The 16,993-nt window shown below is 40.6% G+C and overlaps 2 protein-coding genes across 7 annotated transcripts in view; both read left to right on the top strand.

Annotated features, from left to right (window-relative positions):
- The window catches only part of grid2 (glutamate receptor, ionotropic, delta 2), a 461,289-nt gene extending 456,508 nt beyond the window's left edge, over window positions 1-4,781 (top strand). For 4 of the 6 annotated variants that reach the window (XM_088415956.1, XM_088415992.1, XM_088415968.1 and 1 more), the window contains one exon: window positions 1,877-4,781. In XM_088415956.1, coding sequence (XP_088272082.1) covers window positions 1,877-2,338 — 462 coding nt within the window. In that variant the 3' untranslated portion in view covers window positions 2,339-4,781. The remainder of the gene's footprint in view (window positions 1-1,876) is intronic. The other 2 variants (XR_015865772.1, XR_015865770.1) reach the window with 2 other exon arrangements.
- Window positions 4,782-6,396: 1,615 nt separating this feature from the next.
- atoh1a (atonal bHLH transcription factor 1a) lies at window positions 6,397-12,083 on the top strand. Its single transcript, XM_088416006.1, has 3 exons — window positions 6,397-8,998; window positions 9,261-9,464; window positions 10,717-12,083. The coding sequence occupies exons 1-3, from the start codon at window positions 8,989-8,991 to the stop codon at window positions 11,415-11,417; spliced, it is 915 nt and encodes a 304-aa protein (XP_088272132.1). The 5' UTR covers window positions 6,397-8,988; the 3' UTR covers window positions 11,418-12,083.
- Window positions 12,084-16,993: the final 4,910 nt, after the last annotated feature.

The following is a 16,993-nucleotide window of genomic DNA, read 5'->3' as shown; positions in this document are numbered from 1 at the left end:
AAGTTGGGCATTAACTGCACGTCGTTTTACTTGTAAATGTTGCTCGATGGCTCATTGGGACAACGACAAATTTGCGCAAATTGCAAAGCCAAGTTTAAATATCACATTAGTTCTACATCTTTGGTGCACCATCTTGGAGCACAACACTTTTCTCAAGCTCCAAGTTCTATGAAAAGACTATAAGAACAAATGCCTGCAATGATGAGTCAGATTTGCAAGTTTTATTCAACAGTTGTACTTGACATTAAATAATCATGCTGCAGGATCAAAGAAAGCTACAACAGTCGTTCAAATGAAATATCATGTTTGTTTGATGATTTTACATGAATTCCGAGATTTTATTCAAGTAAATAGCTGCTACAATCTGTACTTCTAATTTGTTTGAGGGTAGACCGGCCCTATTTTGGGTAAAATGTGTTCAGGCGCCTGTACCATAATCCGTCCGTATGCCATACGACGACAAGTGTTCTGTATTAAGTGGTGTGATAAATTATCAATTTTTGCACCACACATTTTTGGGTAATATTCTGTGAGCAATGCTAAATTTTCACTTTGGGAAGATTTAAAAGTAGCAAGGATCAGAGGAACCAAAGTTAGTGAGGCAAGCTACTATTCTCATCCACCACCATGTAATTGTTGTACTCTCGACGTTTTGCTGCTCTAAAGACCATAACTGGGCAACAACAGCAGGCAGGCGAGATTGGTCGATTGGACGAGGAGATGCCAAAAACAAATTTATGGTGATTTGTTTTTGCTTCAAACTTTAATGTAGAGTAGTTAAAAGGAATCATGGACTTATATACTTACTGAATAAAATTATTTTTGATTAAAAGAAAAAAACTGACTAAATTGATGTTTAGTGTATTTTTATTTCACAAATGTCCAGGCAGGTCATTTCCTGTGTAGCGGTAAGCTCCGTTTTGGAGCTATGGTTATCATAACCTAACGTAACAACAAAACTATAATTTTGAGGCATGTTCTTTCAAGCTCATACCACTATTGGAGAGTTTGAATTTGGAGGTTCCACCGTATATCATATAAAGCAATGAGTCAAAAAGGCATGGAAGAAAATGCAGTTTATAAAAAAAGAGAAAGGAATTCCCATGAAAATGAGATGTTGGTCTCATTGTGAATTCTTTGGTTGCGTGGCCTTGTGACATAGAGCAATGATAAGTATTTCTTTCCTTTCAATGACTGCCGAAGTCTAAATTTAGGTGTACGTAGTTGGTGTTCACGCTGGAATCACAAAGCACACTGCACAATAGCGGTGTGCTTTGCAAAGTATTCCAGATTTTGCACTCCCTTAGAGACTTTGTAGAAGTGTTTGTATGTTCCTCTCTGTCAGTATCTTGACCATGGTTATCCCTCCCTCCATCTTTTCTTTCCTCTTCTTCACACCCGCATCACATCCTGCTCATCCCACAACTAACAATTGCCATTCCGTTTCTGGATACACATCCTCCCAAATGACATTGGGCTCGTGTTGATGGCGTCTTGCGCCCATTTTCTCACCTGTTCTCCTCTTTTCTGTCGCTATGATTGTTATCCATTTATCCTTGTCAAATGGATGACGCCCGGAACTCATCCCACCCTTGTCTTCTTTTCTGATTCCTCCTTTTCAACAACCCACATCTGTTAACCTCCTCTCACAACTATTTCTGTACTTCACCTCTCCAAATCCTTGCTTTTTCAATCCATCTTGGTTATGTTTGCCTCCTATTTGTTGAAAACGTTTTTTAAATCTCTAATTTTTTTTACATTTGACATACTTCCCACCATCCTTTGTTCCCGTCCCTCAACTCTTTTTGGACCATCGACCGTCACGGCCTTCTGTTCTCCATCCTACTCCTTCCCCTCGCACCCTCTCCGCCTGCAGGACGATAAGGAGATCGACCTGGAGCACCTACACCGCAGGGTTAACAGCCTGTGCACAGAGGATGAAAGCCCCCACAAGCAATTCTCCACCTCTTCCGTCGATCTGACGCCCCTCGACATGGACGCGCTGCCAGCCGCCCGCCAAGCCCTCGAGCAGATAAGCGACTTCCGTAACACGCACATCACCACCACCACCTTCATCCCCGAGCAGATCCAGACCCTCAGCCGCAGCCTGTCCGCCAAAGCCGCCGCCGGATTCTCCTCTGGCTTTGGCGGCGGCGGGGCTGGCGGCGTCCTCCAGGACCACCGGACTGCTGGCGTTGGCCCTTTTAGGCAGAGGGCCCCCAACGGTGGATTCTTTCGCAGCCCCATGAAAACAATGTCCTCCATCCCCTACCAGCCAACTGGTCCGGGTCCAAACTTTGGATATGGCAACGACCCAGACAGGGGTACATCCATCTAAGTGCTCGCTTAGGGATGCTTTGGTGGGAAGAAGCAAGGGGCGGGGGGTAAAAGATCCAATGGGTTTATAAGGCAAACGATGCTAAGAGAAAGAGTCGGCGCGTAGACATCTATGTACATAGTAACTTTTATGTCTTTAGTTTCTGCCTGGATTATTCCATTTTGTATGAGGGGGTGGGAGGAGGCGGGGTTCTGTTCAGATATTCGGTATAGGTGCAAGAGGGACAGGGTCCACAAAGAAAAGATATTTTTGATTTATTGGTGTTATTCTTGTGATTACTTGGGGGCGATTCTTTTGCGGGGGTGTGTGATCTTTTTTTTTTTTTTTTTTATCCCCTAACATGAGGACTATCTGTCAAAAAAAATGCCACTTGAGAACTCTTGTATTGCTCTCACACTCTCCAGTTGGACCTTGGTGGCACTCCAGTCATGAAACATAATCCATACGACCGACGTCTCAATCGCTAGGAGCACCGCGAGAGTACTTGGATGCAGGTTTTATTCAAACGTTGGAGTCCGAGCTCAAGTATCTTGCTATTAAAATGCCCGATCATCTCTTTAGGTGATCTCACATCAGATCGGCAGAACATGAGACCGTACAAGGGGACAAATGCAAATAGCTCGCTGGGGAACTTTTAAGCTGCCCAAATAGTGCACCTTAATGACGCTGTACAAAAACTAGTTCCGTCATTTTGGTGTATTGGCCTGAAAGGAAGGAACATGTCCATTCTTTGACGCACATTGAAGACGCTTCGTGAACCCCACTGCACTGCACCAGTGCCCACAGACCTGTAAGTGATTGTATGTGGAACTGACCTTTTTATTTTACATTATTTTTCCTCACATGGTACTGTATTATCTGCTTTTCAAATCATGGTGAGACCTTTTAATCAAACTCTTCAGAAAGATAATAGGTAGGAAAGAAAACACACAAAAAAATAACTATGTAAAAGAGAGGATTTCAGTGCTTATGTCTTTTTATGGGATTTGTTTAAAAAAAAGGATTTTAACACGTGGAATGTGTTTTTGGTCAGGAAATACAAAAAATTAACATTGTTCTGAGCTGTCTAATTGTTTGATCTGCTTAAATGAGTGCTGTAGTCTCTGTTTTTGGCCCCATGCGTCATTTAAATATGCTTTAACATTGTTTGTGGGGCTTTCAATGCCTTCTTAGAGTGTCATCCTCAAGAGTCATGTTTTAGGTCCATTCTTCAGTTCTTATCGGCATTTTGCTGTAAAATAGGTATTGTGTGGAGGAGAGGCCACTGCGACAGCATTTTCAGAACAGGCCTTATTTGCCAACTCAGTCGCTCTGTCACCTTTGCAACTGCCAGTCAAGCACTAAATATCCTAGCATAGCGTAAAACACCAGAGACCAGATGAGTTTGGAATATCTTTTTCTGTCACATTAAGCGTACTGTTTCTATGACTTCTTTTTAAAGTGCCAATTGATTCCCACAAGACCAATAAGGTGCATTTTTGTGGTGAAAGGGGGTGCAGTACATTATGAGCATTTTTGGGGGGTTGGGTTGCTTCAATTAGAAGCCAACCGGTTTTCACTGACACTTAATTGATGGTGTTATAGTCTTTTAGAGCAAATTTTCAGTTTATCTTTAAGAACTAAAAATGTTGCGCTTAGAGAACTCGATCCAAGCCACAGTGTTTAGAAGCAAGAATTATTTGTTGTTCTTTTCTTATAATATTAGGCTGCAGTATGGCTACAGAATGGTAAAATAGGACACAGACATTTATAAAAGTTTTATTTAGTATAAATGCAAGACAGTAATAAAAAAAAAGTATATTTTACATGTCAATGCTATTTTTGTTAACCAAAAAGGAAACTATCATGATGACCTTTTGTGTTGTTTGTTTGTTTGTTTGTTTCCCCTTCCGATGGCATTTCCCAAACTTTATCCAATCCAAGACCTGGAGGGAGAATAGTATCAAGTGCCATAACATCAATGTGAATTTGCTTCGACTGGACTAATTCATAATTAGCAACCTACTGACAAAAAAAATGACCTGTGACCCAATTTGGCTCTCGGATCTAAGTTTGGGAAACCCTGCCATAAATGGTCAACATAAACACGTACACCATTCTCTTTTCTTTTGTTTTATTTTTCAAATTGTTATTTTTTATTTTGCTAGCTAAATAACAAAAATTGGCAAGTTATTAAAAAGAAGCATGCACAAACTTGCTCTTGTCGCTGTCTGTTGACATTTTTGTTTTTAATTTCATATATAGAACTACAGATTTTACTTGATAATTTTCCAAAAATAATTCCGACTAAAAAAAAAAGAAAATATGATGTACAGTATTTAAGATAGGCCTATTTTGTTGTATGTGTTGCATATTATTCAAAAACTGAACAAACCGGAGCCTCTGTTACAGGCGGCAAAGCTTTCTGTGTATAATTTGTCTAATAAACAGGTTTTCTACAGTGGGTTGGTTAATGTTGTTTTTTGCAAAGGCAAACATGTTAAGGGTGTGTGCAGTGTCGCATCATATCCTGGACATGTTCAGCACTGGAGCGAGGTAAAGATTGGCCACTAGATGTCAGCAAAGGCAATACAATCCTCGAAGGCACGGAACAACTGTTTTTAGGAATGAAACTCCCCACGTGACTTTAAAAGTGTGGGACGTCAGGTTGCGTGTTAAAAAATAAAAGGTTGTCCTCTTCCAATTGAATGCCGTGGTTACAGGTCGTTTTCTTCCACTTTGCAGAAGCTATCTTCGGGGTAAGTAAGCACGGACTGATTAAAATGACTTCCAGGTTTGACGAGAAAAAAGTGAAAGGTCCAATTTTTAAGGGAAAATTGATATTTAAGAGAATAGAATAGATAGAACAAAGCATTTTAAGAGTACTGATGATCTGAAATCAAACTAGTCTGATTGTCATTGTTAAAAAGTCTAAACAGTCTCCACTGAGTCTCATCTTACAGTGAATATATCCTTTCCAAAAATTAACACCGAAGTACTACTTAATCATAGCCATCCAATGAGAGGATTATTTCTCTTGCCCAGTTTAATAAGGTTTTTAATTATGAAAGGACAACTAGTTTTTGTTTCTGAATGGTATAGAAAAAGGTTAGGAAGATGTGCAACACTTTTATGGCCTGGAAACTAAAGTTTTAAGTATATTGCAAATGTTTTGCCTTTTTCATGTCACCGCAGAAGGTACATCCCATTGATACCAAGATGGGTACATTTAAATCTTGTGTATTATTTTGACTTTTTTGGGGAAGGTTGGGGGTATTTTCTTCCACATCATTCTGGCACTATTTTAGCCAAGGGATGGCACCCCTGGTAGTGTGATAACCAAGTGGTCATGCCATGTTGAACTTTGCCAAGTTTTCACCATCAGGGTGAAATTTCAGCTCCCTACTGTCTTCTTTCAATGCTTCCCCTTTGATGTAAAATACCTTTGATGTAAAGATCAAGGAATTGTACAAAATACTGTACAAGGGTCAAAGGACAAACATAGAATCAGAAAAGACTTTTTCATACTCCGACAGAGAAAGACTGTCTGCTCAGTACAATATGAGCAATACAATAATTATAAATGAAATATGAAACGTATATACTGTGGCTGAAGACAAAATCTCTCTTCACTGTCAGTTTACATCAAAGTTCAAGTAGTATTGTTGTTTAGGTACAGTAAAATGTTTATGAATGCCTGTTCAAATGCCAATTACATTTAAAAATGTTTTCACCATGAATACAACAGTACACAATGGTGTGTTGTTTTGAACCCCTCAAATGCAGATTGGCTATTGTTCTGCATTACTTTAAGTATGATAGTGGTGTTGTTTTTACGCACACAGGCCATTTTTTTGTCAAAGGAAAATTGTACCTCAAAATGATGGCCTATAACGTCAAAATAGATTAATTCACTCATATTTCCAATAAGTGAACATTTAGGAATGAGTGATAGCAAACACCTGACAGGAAACAAGCAGAGGAGGTTGCCCACAAACCTGGTCCTGTTGCCTCTTCATTCCAAGTCTCTCGCAACTCTTAACATGGTGAGTATTTTTACATTATTTTACTTTTATTTTGTTGTCAATCTTTCTTCAATGACGCACCCTATGTGAAATACGGTTTTCCTCCAAGCTGTGCAAAGCAGTTTTGAAAGGGAAAATATGAAACAGTGCTGTGAAATTTGTGTCTGATATAATATACCTTGGAACTACTTGTAGTGATATCTCTAGGCATACTGTATTCAGCACCTCCAGAAAATAGAATGTGCACCATCATCTGGTTTATTTGTGACCTTTCTGCCAGAGAATTGCATCACCACTGACAATGTGCATGTGTATAAATGGCATACAACATTTTGCAAAGACATCAGGAAACACAATTTAGCAGCAAGTTGTGTCATGTTTTGATTTCATTTTAAGCCTTCAAAAAGTGAATGATTTTGCTTTCATTTGCCTCATTTGTTTACACACGTATGTCGAGTAAAGACTGCTAAATACTCATTTCAAAATGATTTAATTATGAGCAGTTTTTAGTATTTCAACCCTTCAAATTGCGAGTTCTTATTTTAGTTTAGTTTTTCTGTCCTCGATTACTTGTACATGGACAACCATTTGGGCACGGCACTGTAACTTTAAAAGTTTCCATTGATTCTATTGATGTCACGGATGGATTTAGTTGAGTCGCATTCACTTGTAGACCGGGCCACAGTCGGGGCTTGAGGTCCCTCTCGTGTCCCCCTCACTCCAGCCGCGTGCCTGTCGCGTCTCGGTCTCCCGGGAGACGAGCACGAGGAGCGGCAGCACGCAGACTCCTCTCCCCGGCATCGGAATGATGGAAAACAGCCACCCCCACCCTTGTCTCATCCCCGCCTATAGAGGAGGCGCCCCCCACAGGCATAACCAATGGAACATAGAGTCTCTATTGTGGCCGCGACACTTTAATAATGGCCGGCTACAATATCCAACCTGTCGGTAGCCTCAGGAGCCTGGCCCGGTCCCCTTGGATGGCCGAGTCTTGTAGGTGGAGAGAGGGGCGAGGGGCGCCAGACTGACGTCCCTTGTGATGGATGCATGAATTAAAAAAAAAAAAAAAACATGGTAGTCTATCTGAAGTACATCACTTCATTGTGTTTTTTTTTTTTTTTTTGTCCTGTGAACCATATTAGGTACTGAAATACTTCCCACCCTTTAATACCCACGTTAAAGCATTTATGTTTTTTTGTGATACAATGCTTAAGATGGCACCAAAGCCCCTGACTGGTATGGAAAGTATTAATTAGGGTTGGGTAAAAAAGAATTTTGGAGTGATACGATAGAGCTGAGCAGCAAGTATTTTTAAGTTTTACCTTATATTTTGTGTAGGGGCTAAGTTTAGCTTGAGTTGTTAGTGGAAGTTGTGGGAGTGTTTGCCTTTTAGTTTAAAAATAAAATATTGTCCAATTAGATTGAAATGACATGAAAGGTTTTGGGAACATACAGTACATTGTGCAATATTTTGGTTTAACTTAAGGAGGCGTAGCTGCGGCAGACGTTTCTGCAAGTTGCGTCGAAAGAAACCCTGGTCCAGTTACATGAACAAAGTAATTATTTTTGTTTTATGAATTGCAGCAGGAGAATGCACCGATTAATTGCTTTTCTTGCATTTGCATTGAGTTTAATTTATTTCTGCTATTTGCTGGACGCGCAGCTAAAAGGCCTGTATTGTTTGCGGTTAGGTTAGGACGTGATGATGTCACAGCACACTGCGTCGAGGCATAGTGGTCAGGAATCAGTGAGCGACTGTACTCAACATCCTTAATTGAGCGTGCTGTAATTAGGCTAAATAGCCCACTATTAGTGTACGCATCATTTCGCCGGGCTGCAGCTTAAAGGTTGTTGCTTTGATCGCTCTTTTACGCTCTATCTTTCTTAAATGGAGTGATCACATTGATTCACATTACCGCAGGTTTACGCGCACGTTCACGTGTGTCAGTCACTGAGGGAAGCTCATGTTTCCTAAGCCTCCCGTGAAGCCGAACGCTCGACAGGGCGTTACGAGGCACGGATCAAAAGAGTTGCGGAGCGCAACAAAAGCTGAGTGAAACTGGAGATGATGCAAGTTTCAAGTGAGAAGAATGGAGAGACGGACATTAAGAGACATTTTCAACTTTTTTTTATGTAATCATGTAACTCAGATCTGTCAACTTCCTGAACTTTGTTAGACCAATTTGTACAATTCCTATAACTTTAAGGTCTATTTTATTGCAGCGCATATCTTGCACGGGGGTTTACGATGAAGTCACATTCCTCCAATGAAAAGTAGAATTTGCAGTACAGCACACAAATGCAGTGATGTCGCAATTATTACAAAACATCGCTAGTATATAGGCAAAAAAAAATCCATTGTACATCAGTAGACTCATCACCATTGAATTAAAACAAGAACCGCTTCTATGCATTTTATACAGTCCCACCTGCTTAGAATTGATAAGGTTTTGGGGACACCTTCTCGTGTATCTCTAAACTTTTGACCGCACTGTACATTATTGTGTCCTATAGTCGGCCTTCAATTATGACTGTCGTTAACCAACTTGCTTCTTTTCTATATACAGGCACGCTCCGCAGTCCTCACCTAAAAAAAAGTGCACGTGTGTACGCCGTGGGAGGTTCTCCATTAGCCCCCCACCCCCCATGCTCAAAAGTAACTATAACACTTCTATAATATAAACAGACCAACTCCGGGGGGGGGGGACGTTTCTTTGAGATGCTTTATTTGCCTCTTTTTTCACTTGACTTTTGGCGTCCTCTCATTGGTTAACTACACGCGACCTGCGGGAGGAGGGGGGTTGCGAGACGCGTGCCACCTTTTAAACGGATGCCGCGTCTCCAGACACCAGAGACACGCGACCCGGACTCCTCCTGACGCAGCGCGCAAGCCAAAACGTCGTCGGTATCGTGTTTAGAGCACCGCCACCTGTTATTGTGGGGGGGACACATGGACGTCCTAAGCGTGGCAGACTGGTGTCAAGGCGTCAAGGAGATGAACTATGAAAGTGACCCACGCGACTGGCTCGCTCCCGAACAGCCCTCAGGCACCTGTGACACGCGCGACTCTTCGGCGGACTACCTGGGACATTCGCCCTGCTCCAGCACCGGTTCTTATCAAGGTGAGACATTTTACTGCTTTATAGGCCAATAATAACCCTCAAGACTTTGTTTTCCCTCACAATCATCACATCGTGGTAAACGAAGTGTGTGGTTAACGGTGTTGTCATACAGTATTTAAAAAAAAAAAAAGCGTGAAAAGTTAAAATTGAATTTTTGCATCATGCGAGTTGACTGAAAGTCATACAAATAAAGGAGAAAAATAACAACGTTTAATTACTGTCCTTTTCATGTTCGCGAAATTGTGCTGTTCAGAAGTTAGGAAATATATGGGTTCAAGTTTCCATTGCGCATTTCTGAGAACTGGGAATTTCTACAAGTTAAATGAAGAAGAAATGCTGCTTCTTTAATTATTGCAATTAAGAATAGCTTGACGGAAAATTAATTTCACTGTCTCCTTAGGACCAGTACAGTATACGTTATGATATGTTTTTCAGTTAATTTGGCAAGTAAATATGGGCTTCTACCTAGGACAAGTTCAATGAAGTTCAATAAAACATAGCGTCGGATAAAGGAAGTTTGTTTCTACATTATTCTACATTATAAAAAATAGGAAATTGGAAATGCAGTAAAAGTTAAATAAAGCGCTATATGCAAAGTGTTTACACAAAAATGGGGAATCAAAGACATATACGAGTTAAGTTTGATACGAGTTACTTAAAACTTAACTTGGAATGCTTGACGAGTTTAAAAGAAGTGCATTGGCACGTTCAAGAAAACTGTGAAATGAGAAAACTTGCTTTAGGCTGACTACGTTAGGGTTTTATGGTAAATCTAAGGTAGTTCAAGTGTGTTCCCTCGCACGTTTTTTTTTTTTTGCAACACGCCTGATTCAAGTGACCATGCTCTTTATGAAGCTCCTACGGAGCTCGCTGATAGGCTAACACAGAAATCAGGTGCGTTGCAACGAAAGACTTGGAAAACATGCTGGAAACCAGCCCTTGTATTCTGGAGAACGATCGTTCAGTAGTTAACGAAAAAGACAATCAAAATTAGGTTCCAGGAGTGCATTCCATAAAACAGGGAAATTGAGAAGTCAGGACAAAGTTCAAACAAGATTTGATGGCCAACTATAGGGCATGTACACGTTATCTGAAGTTGCTTGCATGGGAAATTGTACTGTAAAAACAAATTCCTACTTCTCCTCGTCCTCGATTATTCCTATACTTCCCCGCGGTCGCTAAATGCCGCATTTGTGGTTAATGTGACGTCACGACAACCCGGCGAATAAAAACTATTACCCCGCTCTTCCAGAAAGTGGCTCACCGGGCTCCGCGGGTCAGCCCAGCCCTCCCAGCTACCGGAAAGCGGCCAAGGGTTCGCTAAAAGTCCGGGACCTGTGCCGCCTGAAGGGCTTGGTGGTCGCCGGGCCCGAGCAGGACGAGTCAGCCCGCCAGAGGGCCCCGTCCAGCAAAGCCGCCAGCGGCGTGCAGAGGCAGAGGCGCGTCGCTGCCAACGCCCGGGAGCGGCGGCGCATGCACGGCCTGAATCACGCCTTCGACGCCTTGCGCAATGTCATCCCGGCGCTGGACAACGACAAGAAGCTGTCAAAATACGAGACTCTGCAAATGGCCCAGATTTACATCAACGCCCTGGCCGAGTTGCTGCAAGACCCGGCGTCGTCTTCGCCCTCCTCCGGCCAGCAGGCGAGCGACCCGATGCCGTCGCCTCCCTCGGGATTTGACGAATCGCCCTCGCAGCGGGGAGCCAACTCCTCTGAAGGCCAGCTGGCGGCGCACATCGACGCCATGTCACTGCGCGCCGCCTTCGACGACGTCTCGTTCGCCGCCTTGCAGGTGGAGGATGTCGCCGTCTCTCCCGCCGTGACGTCTGCGGACCCGGATGGGCGAGTGGGCTCTCCCCGCAGCGACGGAGAGTTTTCCCCTCGTTCCCATTTCAGTGACTCGGATGAGATGGCAATTGAGGAGGACGAGCTACACACGGTCTCTTTCTAAATTATTCTCACAAAATACAAATTTCAGCACCACCAACGCGCCCAGCAGTGTCAACCAAATTGTTCGCAAACATTTTTTAAACAAATATTTTTGTGACATTAATTTGGTTTATGCCAATTTGAGGTTGCCAGGTCTCGTCGCCATTGAGCCCCCCCTCCACACACACACACACACACACACACACACACACACGCACTCCCACACAATTCACTCTAACCAAAATCCACCAGAACAGTCTTTCACTATACATTGCTTTTTTATTATTATTATGTTTTTGTATCTTGTATTTTGTTTGCAACTTTAAAAGTTTACCATGTGCACTTTAAAATAGTTATAAAGTGTAGCCTATTCAAGCCAGGGGCTTGATAAATGAGTTTTATTCCATATCACAAAAAAATAATATTTTTGCTTGCTTGTAGTAGTACTGCCAATTCTACCCATAGAGCCCATCTAATGTAGCCATCATTGCTGCCTTCTTTTTGTACTTAGCTCCTTTTTGTATGTGTGTCTTTTGCTTTCACTGGATGAGATTAATTGACATGTATTTATTTCGTTTTGATTTGTTATAGTTTTTTTGTCTTACATAGGTAACTTTTCTGGAAAAGTTATAATTTTGCCATTTGTTGTTTTTTTATTAGAGTTTGAAAATAAAAAGTGACCAAAAAGGTGGTGTTTCTCTGTTTTTAATGTATGTTTAAAGTTGACAATTTACAAACATTGTGAATGTCAGTTTGCAAGCAATGTCAATAACAATCTGTTGTGTGACACTAGTTTGAATAAACAGCGCTTATTTAAATTTACAGAAAATTTGCTGTTGCAAAATTGTGCATTACTAAATCAAATACTTGCCCCCAAAACCTAAAAACCTGGATCTCAAGCTTGCAAAATGCAAATACATTTTACATATATATATATATATATATATATATATATATATATATATATATATATATATATATATATATATATATATATATATATATATATATATATATATATATATATATATATATATATGTTGGTAGCTCAAAAATAAGATATTGATGTGAAACCTTTCTAAAACAACTTTTATGGTGAGGCTCACAATTCATGTTGGTATCTGCGTGGTTTTGAATGACAAATTATATTTATTTGATTTAAGATTTTCATGTCAATAAATAGATGATTTGGCATTTGGCCTACCTTTGACAAGGAAGCTTTATCATGGATTCAATATTCAAAATGCCTTTGGCCACATACATCAATTTGAATTTTGATGACCTTTTTTTTGTTGCTCTTTGCAATGGTACACAAAACATTCACCTCAAACTTTGCAAGTCTATCCAATTTTCTTCCATGAATGAACAGGGAGATTGATTTTGCAATGGCAATCACACTATTGATTTCATATTCTTCTCATACCTCATATTTGATTGACATTTCAACCCAAATGAAGGAATATTTAAGTGTAAATTTGTAGGCAACATGTTCCAAATGGATTTGTTGCATCTAGTGACTTGTCATCAAAACAGTTAAGGTCACAAGTGACAACACTGAGGAGTGATCGAAGCAACATTATTATTATTTATTTTATTAATACAATGCATGATTAAAGAACATGATTACTCAAAAGGCATTTCAAAACTGGTATGTTTTATTTAAAATTGTATTCTCCATGGTGAGAGGGGTGCACGTAGTGCAAATGAAACATCCAACGGCTTTGTGACACAACCTGCTTGAATGTCAAAAAAAATAAGTAGAAAAAAGTAAAAATACAACTTGTTAAAGAAAGACACCTTGGAAATGATGAGGAATTACATTTGGATTGTTTGCCAATGTTCAGATGACATAATGATCTACAAAAAGCTAAAGAACCACATTTGTGTACAGTATGCATAAGATCCAGCCTTGTTGGAACAGTGTTGGCAACGCTGTTTGCCCAACTGTTTTATGTTCAATGATGTGCTAAAGAGTAACATTTTTGGGGTTTTCAACTCTCATTGTTGCTTTGTCAATACAGTGGAGCCGCGGGTTACGGCGTTCCTGGCTTAGGTTTTTTTCACGTTACGAAGTGGAATACTATGTTGTTTTGCCCCCTCTTTCGGCGTCTCTCCTGCTTTACGGCATCAACAACAATTACAAAATTCAAATTTAAGGGTCAGTGTACATGAATATGACTCTGCAAGTCGCACCACGCTCATTCGTCACTACATGCGTCACCGTATATGTCACTAAGATGCTGGACTGCTATTGGTCAGCGTCACAGCATCCCTAAGATGCTGGGCTGCTATTTGTCAGCATTACTTAGATGCAGGTCTGCTATTGGTCATCACTGTGTCACTACAATCCCCACTATGGCTCCACTCCAGCAATTACACCTTTGAACTTTGGGAGAAAAGTTGATTAATGAACTACAGTTTGATCATTTTACAGTAAGTTTAGCCCTTTTTTGTTTGTAACCACTGTCAGCTCGAGAATTTAATGAGGAGACGACCACGTCATCCATCATGGTGAAACCAAGCAGCTACCTGGACTATATGGTAAGGTAAGTGCAGCAATTATGTATGTGTAATGTGATCTAACATGTACGTAAGAAATATCTGTTTTGTACATTCCGAAATGTTCCGTGCATACGATCAGGAATGGACAGTAAATCTGATAGACTCTTTCCTATCCCAGTAAATCTGATAGACTCTTTCCCATCCATCCATCAATCCATCCAGCACACAGCACACATAACTGAGTACAGTAACTGTACTGTTGTCCCTTTACATTCCCATCCATTTGGCTGTAGTCTCACAAAGAGCTGTAGTTTATTAGTGGTGCTCAGAAGTCTAATTCAGGTGATGTATGTAGCTGACCAAATATGATAATAATCATAGTTTACACTTGAAATTCCAATTTATTACAAAAGAAATCTATGATCTTTTCCATTTCCGTTCTCTCTCCCTTCACTCCTAGCAGTGTGTGTGTTCCAGGGACACAGGCACTTCTCTCTTGTTCAACCTAACGAGTGGGAGTTGGGGTGGGGGTAGACTACATCTCCTGCCCACATTGGTCGTTGGTTGCACCGGGAGCCAATTACATGTCTTGTAGGAGTGACCAGCTCCCTTTTGAAACTCACACATGTTGTTAGATAAATGCAAGGCAGAGGAGGAAAGAGGCCTCACCGGAGCATGTAAATCTCTCACCTAGATTTTTTTTTTCGTAATAAATTGGAATTTCAAGTGTGAACTGATTGTTATCGTGTTTGGTCAGCTACAGGCTTCACTTTAATTAGACTTCCAGGCGCGGCTTATATAACTGCAGCTCTCCGTGAGACTACAGCCAAATTGGAAGGGATAACAGTACAGTTATCTTATAAACTTTAATAATGTAAGTAAATACTGTATGTGTACCCCAGTAATACTTGTCTGAAAAATGTATATATGAATATTTCTCGCATTTAAAGAATTGAGATACCCACATAATACATTCATAAAATCTCTGTCTGTGAGGGCAATGCTACTCTGCGGTTTTTGACTGGTGGGGGGGGGTTACTGTCCATATGAACCAAAATGGAATAAACACAAAATGTGACATCATCCTATTTGGTGATCCTTCATTCCACAAAGTAGTTGCTCAAGTCGCCCCCATGTTGGACAATGAAGCTGCAAAAGCCACACGGGGACAGATGAGCATTCGAGTCCTGAACTGAAGATTAGATATTCTCTAGAAATGTTGCTGTACTTTGTTGTTGCTCTTTACCGAGAGTTGGAATATGTATTTCAATGTCAATTTTCTGTTTAGTAAGCATAAGTTTGATCAATTATGATAGAGTTTGATAAACTGATAAATGCAGTCCTTGCTAAATTGTTTTTGCTTAACTCTTTTGAATCATTAATATCTAACAGAGTTGCAAACATCATTTTGGTGCACTTTACAGTCACAACAAAGAGTAACATCATACATGCTTAATTTTCATGAAAGTTTATTTACGCATTACACTTTTATTTTCCTGCACTACTCTGTCAGGTGTTTTGTCGTAACATTACGTAATTTGTAGTCTATAGGGCAAAAACAAACATTTGACATTTGACATATTGTAGTCTGCTTATGGTTTAGAATGTTATCTACTCAACAAAGCTGTGGTTTTATGTTTTTTTTTTTAAATTATTTTTATTTCTTCATTCACCACTCCAATTCACTTGCACTGTGCTGTCAGGTGTATTTCGGTGACAATAGTTGCTCTGAGAGGCTATGGATAATACACCCTCCCAAAGGGCACCTCCATACTCATTTCCATTAGTTTTAACGGCACATTCAACATCTGATCTCCTCTCTCGGGTCAGATAGTAAACAAACGTTACACGAGCTCGCTTGCCATATGCCGAGTGTGTGTGTGTCTCTGCGTGTGTGTGTGCGTGTGTGCATGCGTTTGATTGCAACACTTTGTCGGAAATGAAGAAGATGTAGTGTGCTTAACTTGCGTTTGTTCTGCATCTTTTGTTTTCTTTCAGTTTGAAGAGGTGCAGTGCAGCTCGTCCGGTCGTGTTATATGAAACTCGCGGAGGAGCGCTATCCCGCCAGGCGGCTTTTGTCAGCGTTGCATGCGCAGAAGTGTTGGATGGCCCCGAGAGTGAGAGCTTGCACTCTTGTCAGCTGGTGAGCGCTTGCGTCCCAGAAGACACGCGCGCGCACACGCATGCAAGCACACGTCGCTTGTCTCCCGCTTTCAGCACAAACAAACACGTGGACCTCCTCCCTCTCTTCCCTCCTCCAGCCATCCCGCTTTCTTTTTTTTCCACTCCATCTTTACAGCGCTCACAAAGTTTTTGCAGGGTGTGACAACCATAGAACGAAACCTGTGAGAAATTATTCATGCTACTTGAAACTGCAGCCAATCATATCTGAGCGCCCTTTTCATGGCCTCCTCTTGTTCAATTATTAACTGATGATATGCAGGAGTGTATTAGGATATGATCACATCTGCTATCGCATCGGACTCCTATCGCATTTCTCAAAACACAGCATTGAAGAGGAGAGCACGCACAGTGTTGCAATGTTAGAAAAAAATCATATTTTAATCCTAAAGTATCATAAATACTTTGCATTATAATTTGCACTGACCACTGGAAATTTTTTTACAAACGTTATGTCAGTCACTCGTTTTACAATTAAATCACTATTCTGTATGTGAAACAGATTTTTGAAGTACTGCCACATAAAAGTGTTTGGCCACTGCAAAACAGATTTTTCCTTTGAAGACAGTAATATTTGACAGTAATATTTGAAGGCAGTAATTACAGTAGCGTTCTGGTTCTTTTATGTTTACATTTGTGATTGTTGCTTGACTAATTGTTGTCCTCAATGGATGTTTTCTACTACTACATTTTGTAGTTCTTTCTGCATGCAGCTACAGAACAAATTAATGTTTTTGAATGGAATGGAAAAAAAGAACAAAAAACCTTTAATTGTACATGTTTCATTGGATACTATTAAAACGATGTACTTTACAGTATATGCAGATGATTTTGCAGCTGAATAGGCAAGGCAGCTTTACTTATGTTGCACATTTAATGCACAAGGCATTTGGCATGCAAATGGCTCTAAAATAA

The sequence above is a fragment of the Hippichthys cyanospilos genome, chromosome 1 (genome assembly GCF_059441005.1).
Source record: "Hippichthys cyanospilos isolate Australia breed blue-spotted pipefish chromosome 1, RoL_Hcya_1.0, whole genome shotgun sequence".
NCBI lineage: Eukaryota > Metazoa > Chordata > Actinopteri > Syngnathiformes > Syngnathidae > Hippichthys > Hippichthys cyanospilos.
Note: the sequence above shows the minus strand (reverse complement) of the source record. Positions and strands in the feature narration are given on the sequence as shown.

What these genes read in the sequence shown, in the direction of transcription:
- atoh1a (XM_088416006.1), top strand. An exon ending in CAGCACCGGTTCTTATCAAG is followed by an intron (nt 9,465 to 10,716) that starts GTGAGACATTTT and finishes CCGCTCTTCCAG; the next exon opens with AAAGTGGCTCACCGGGCTCC.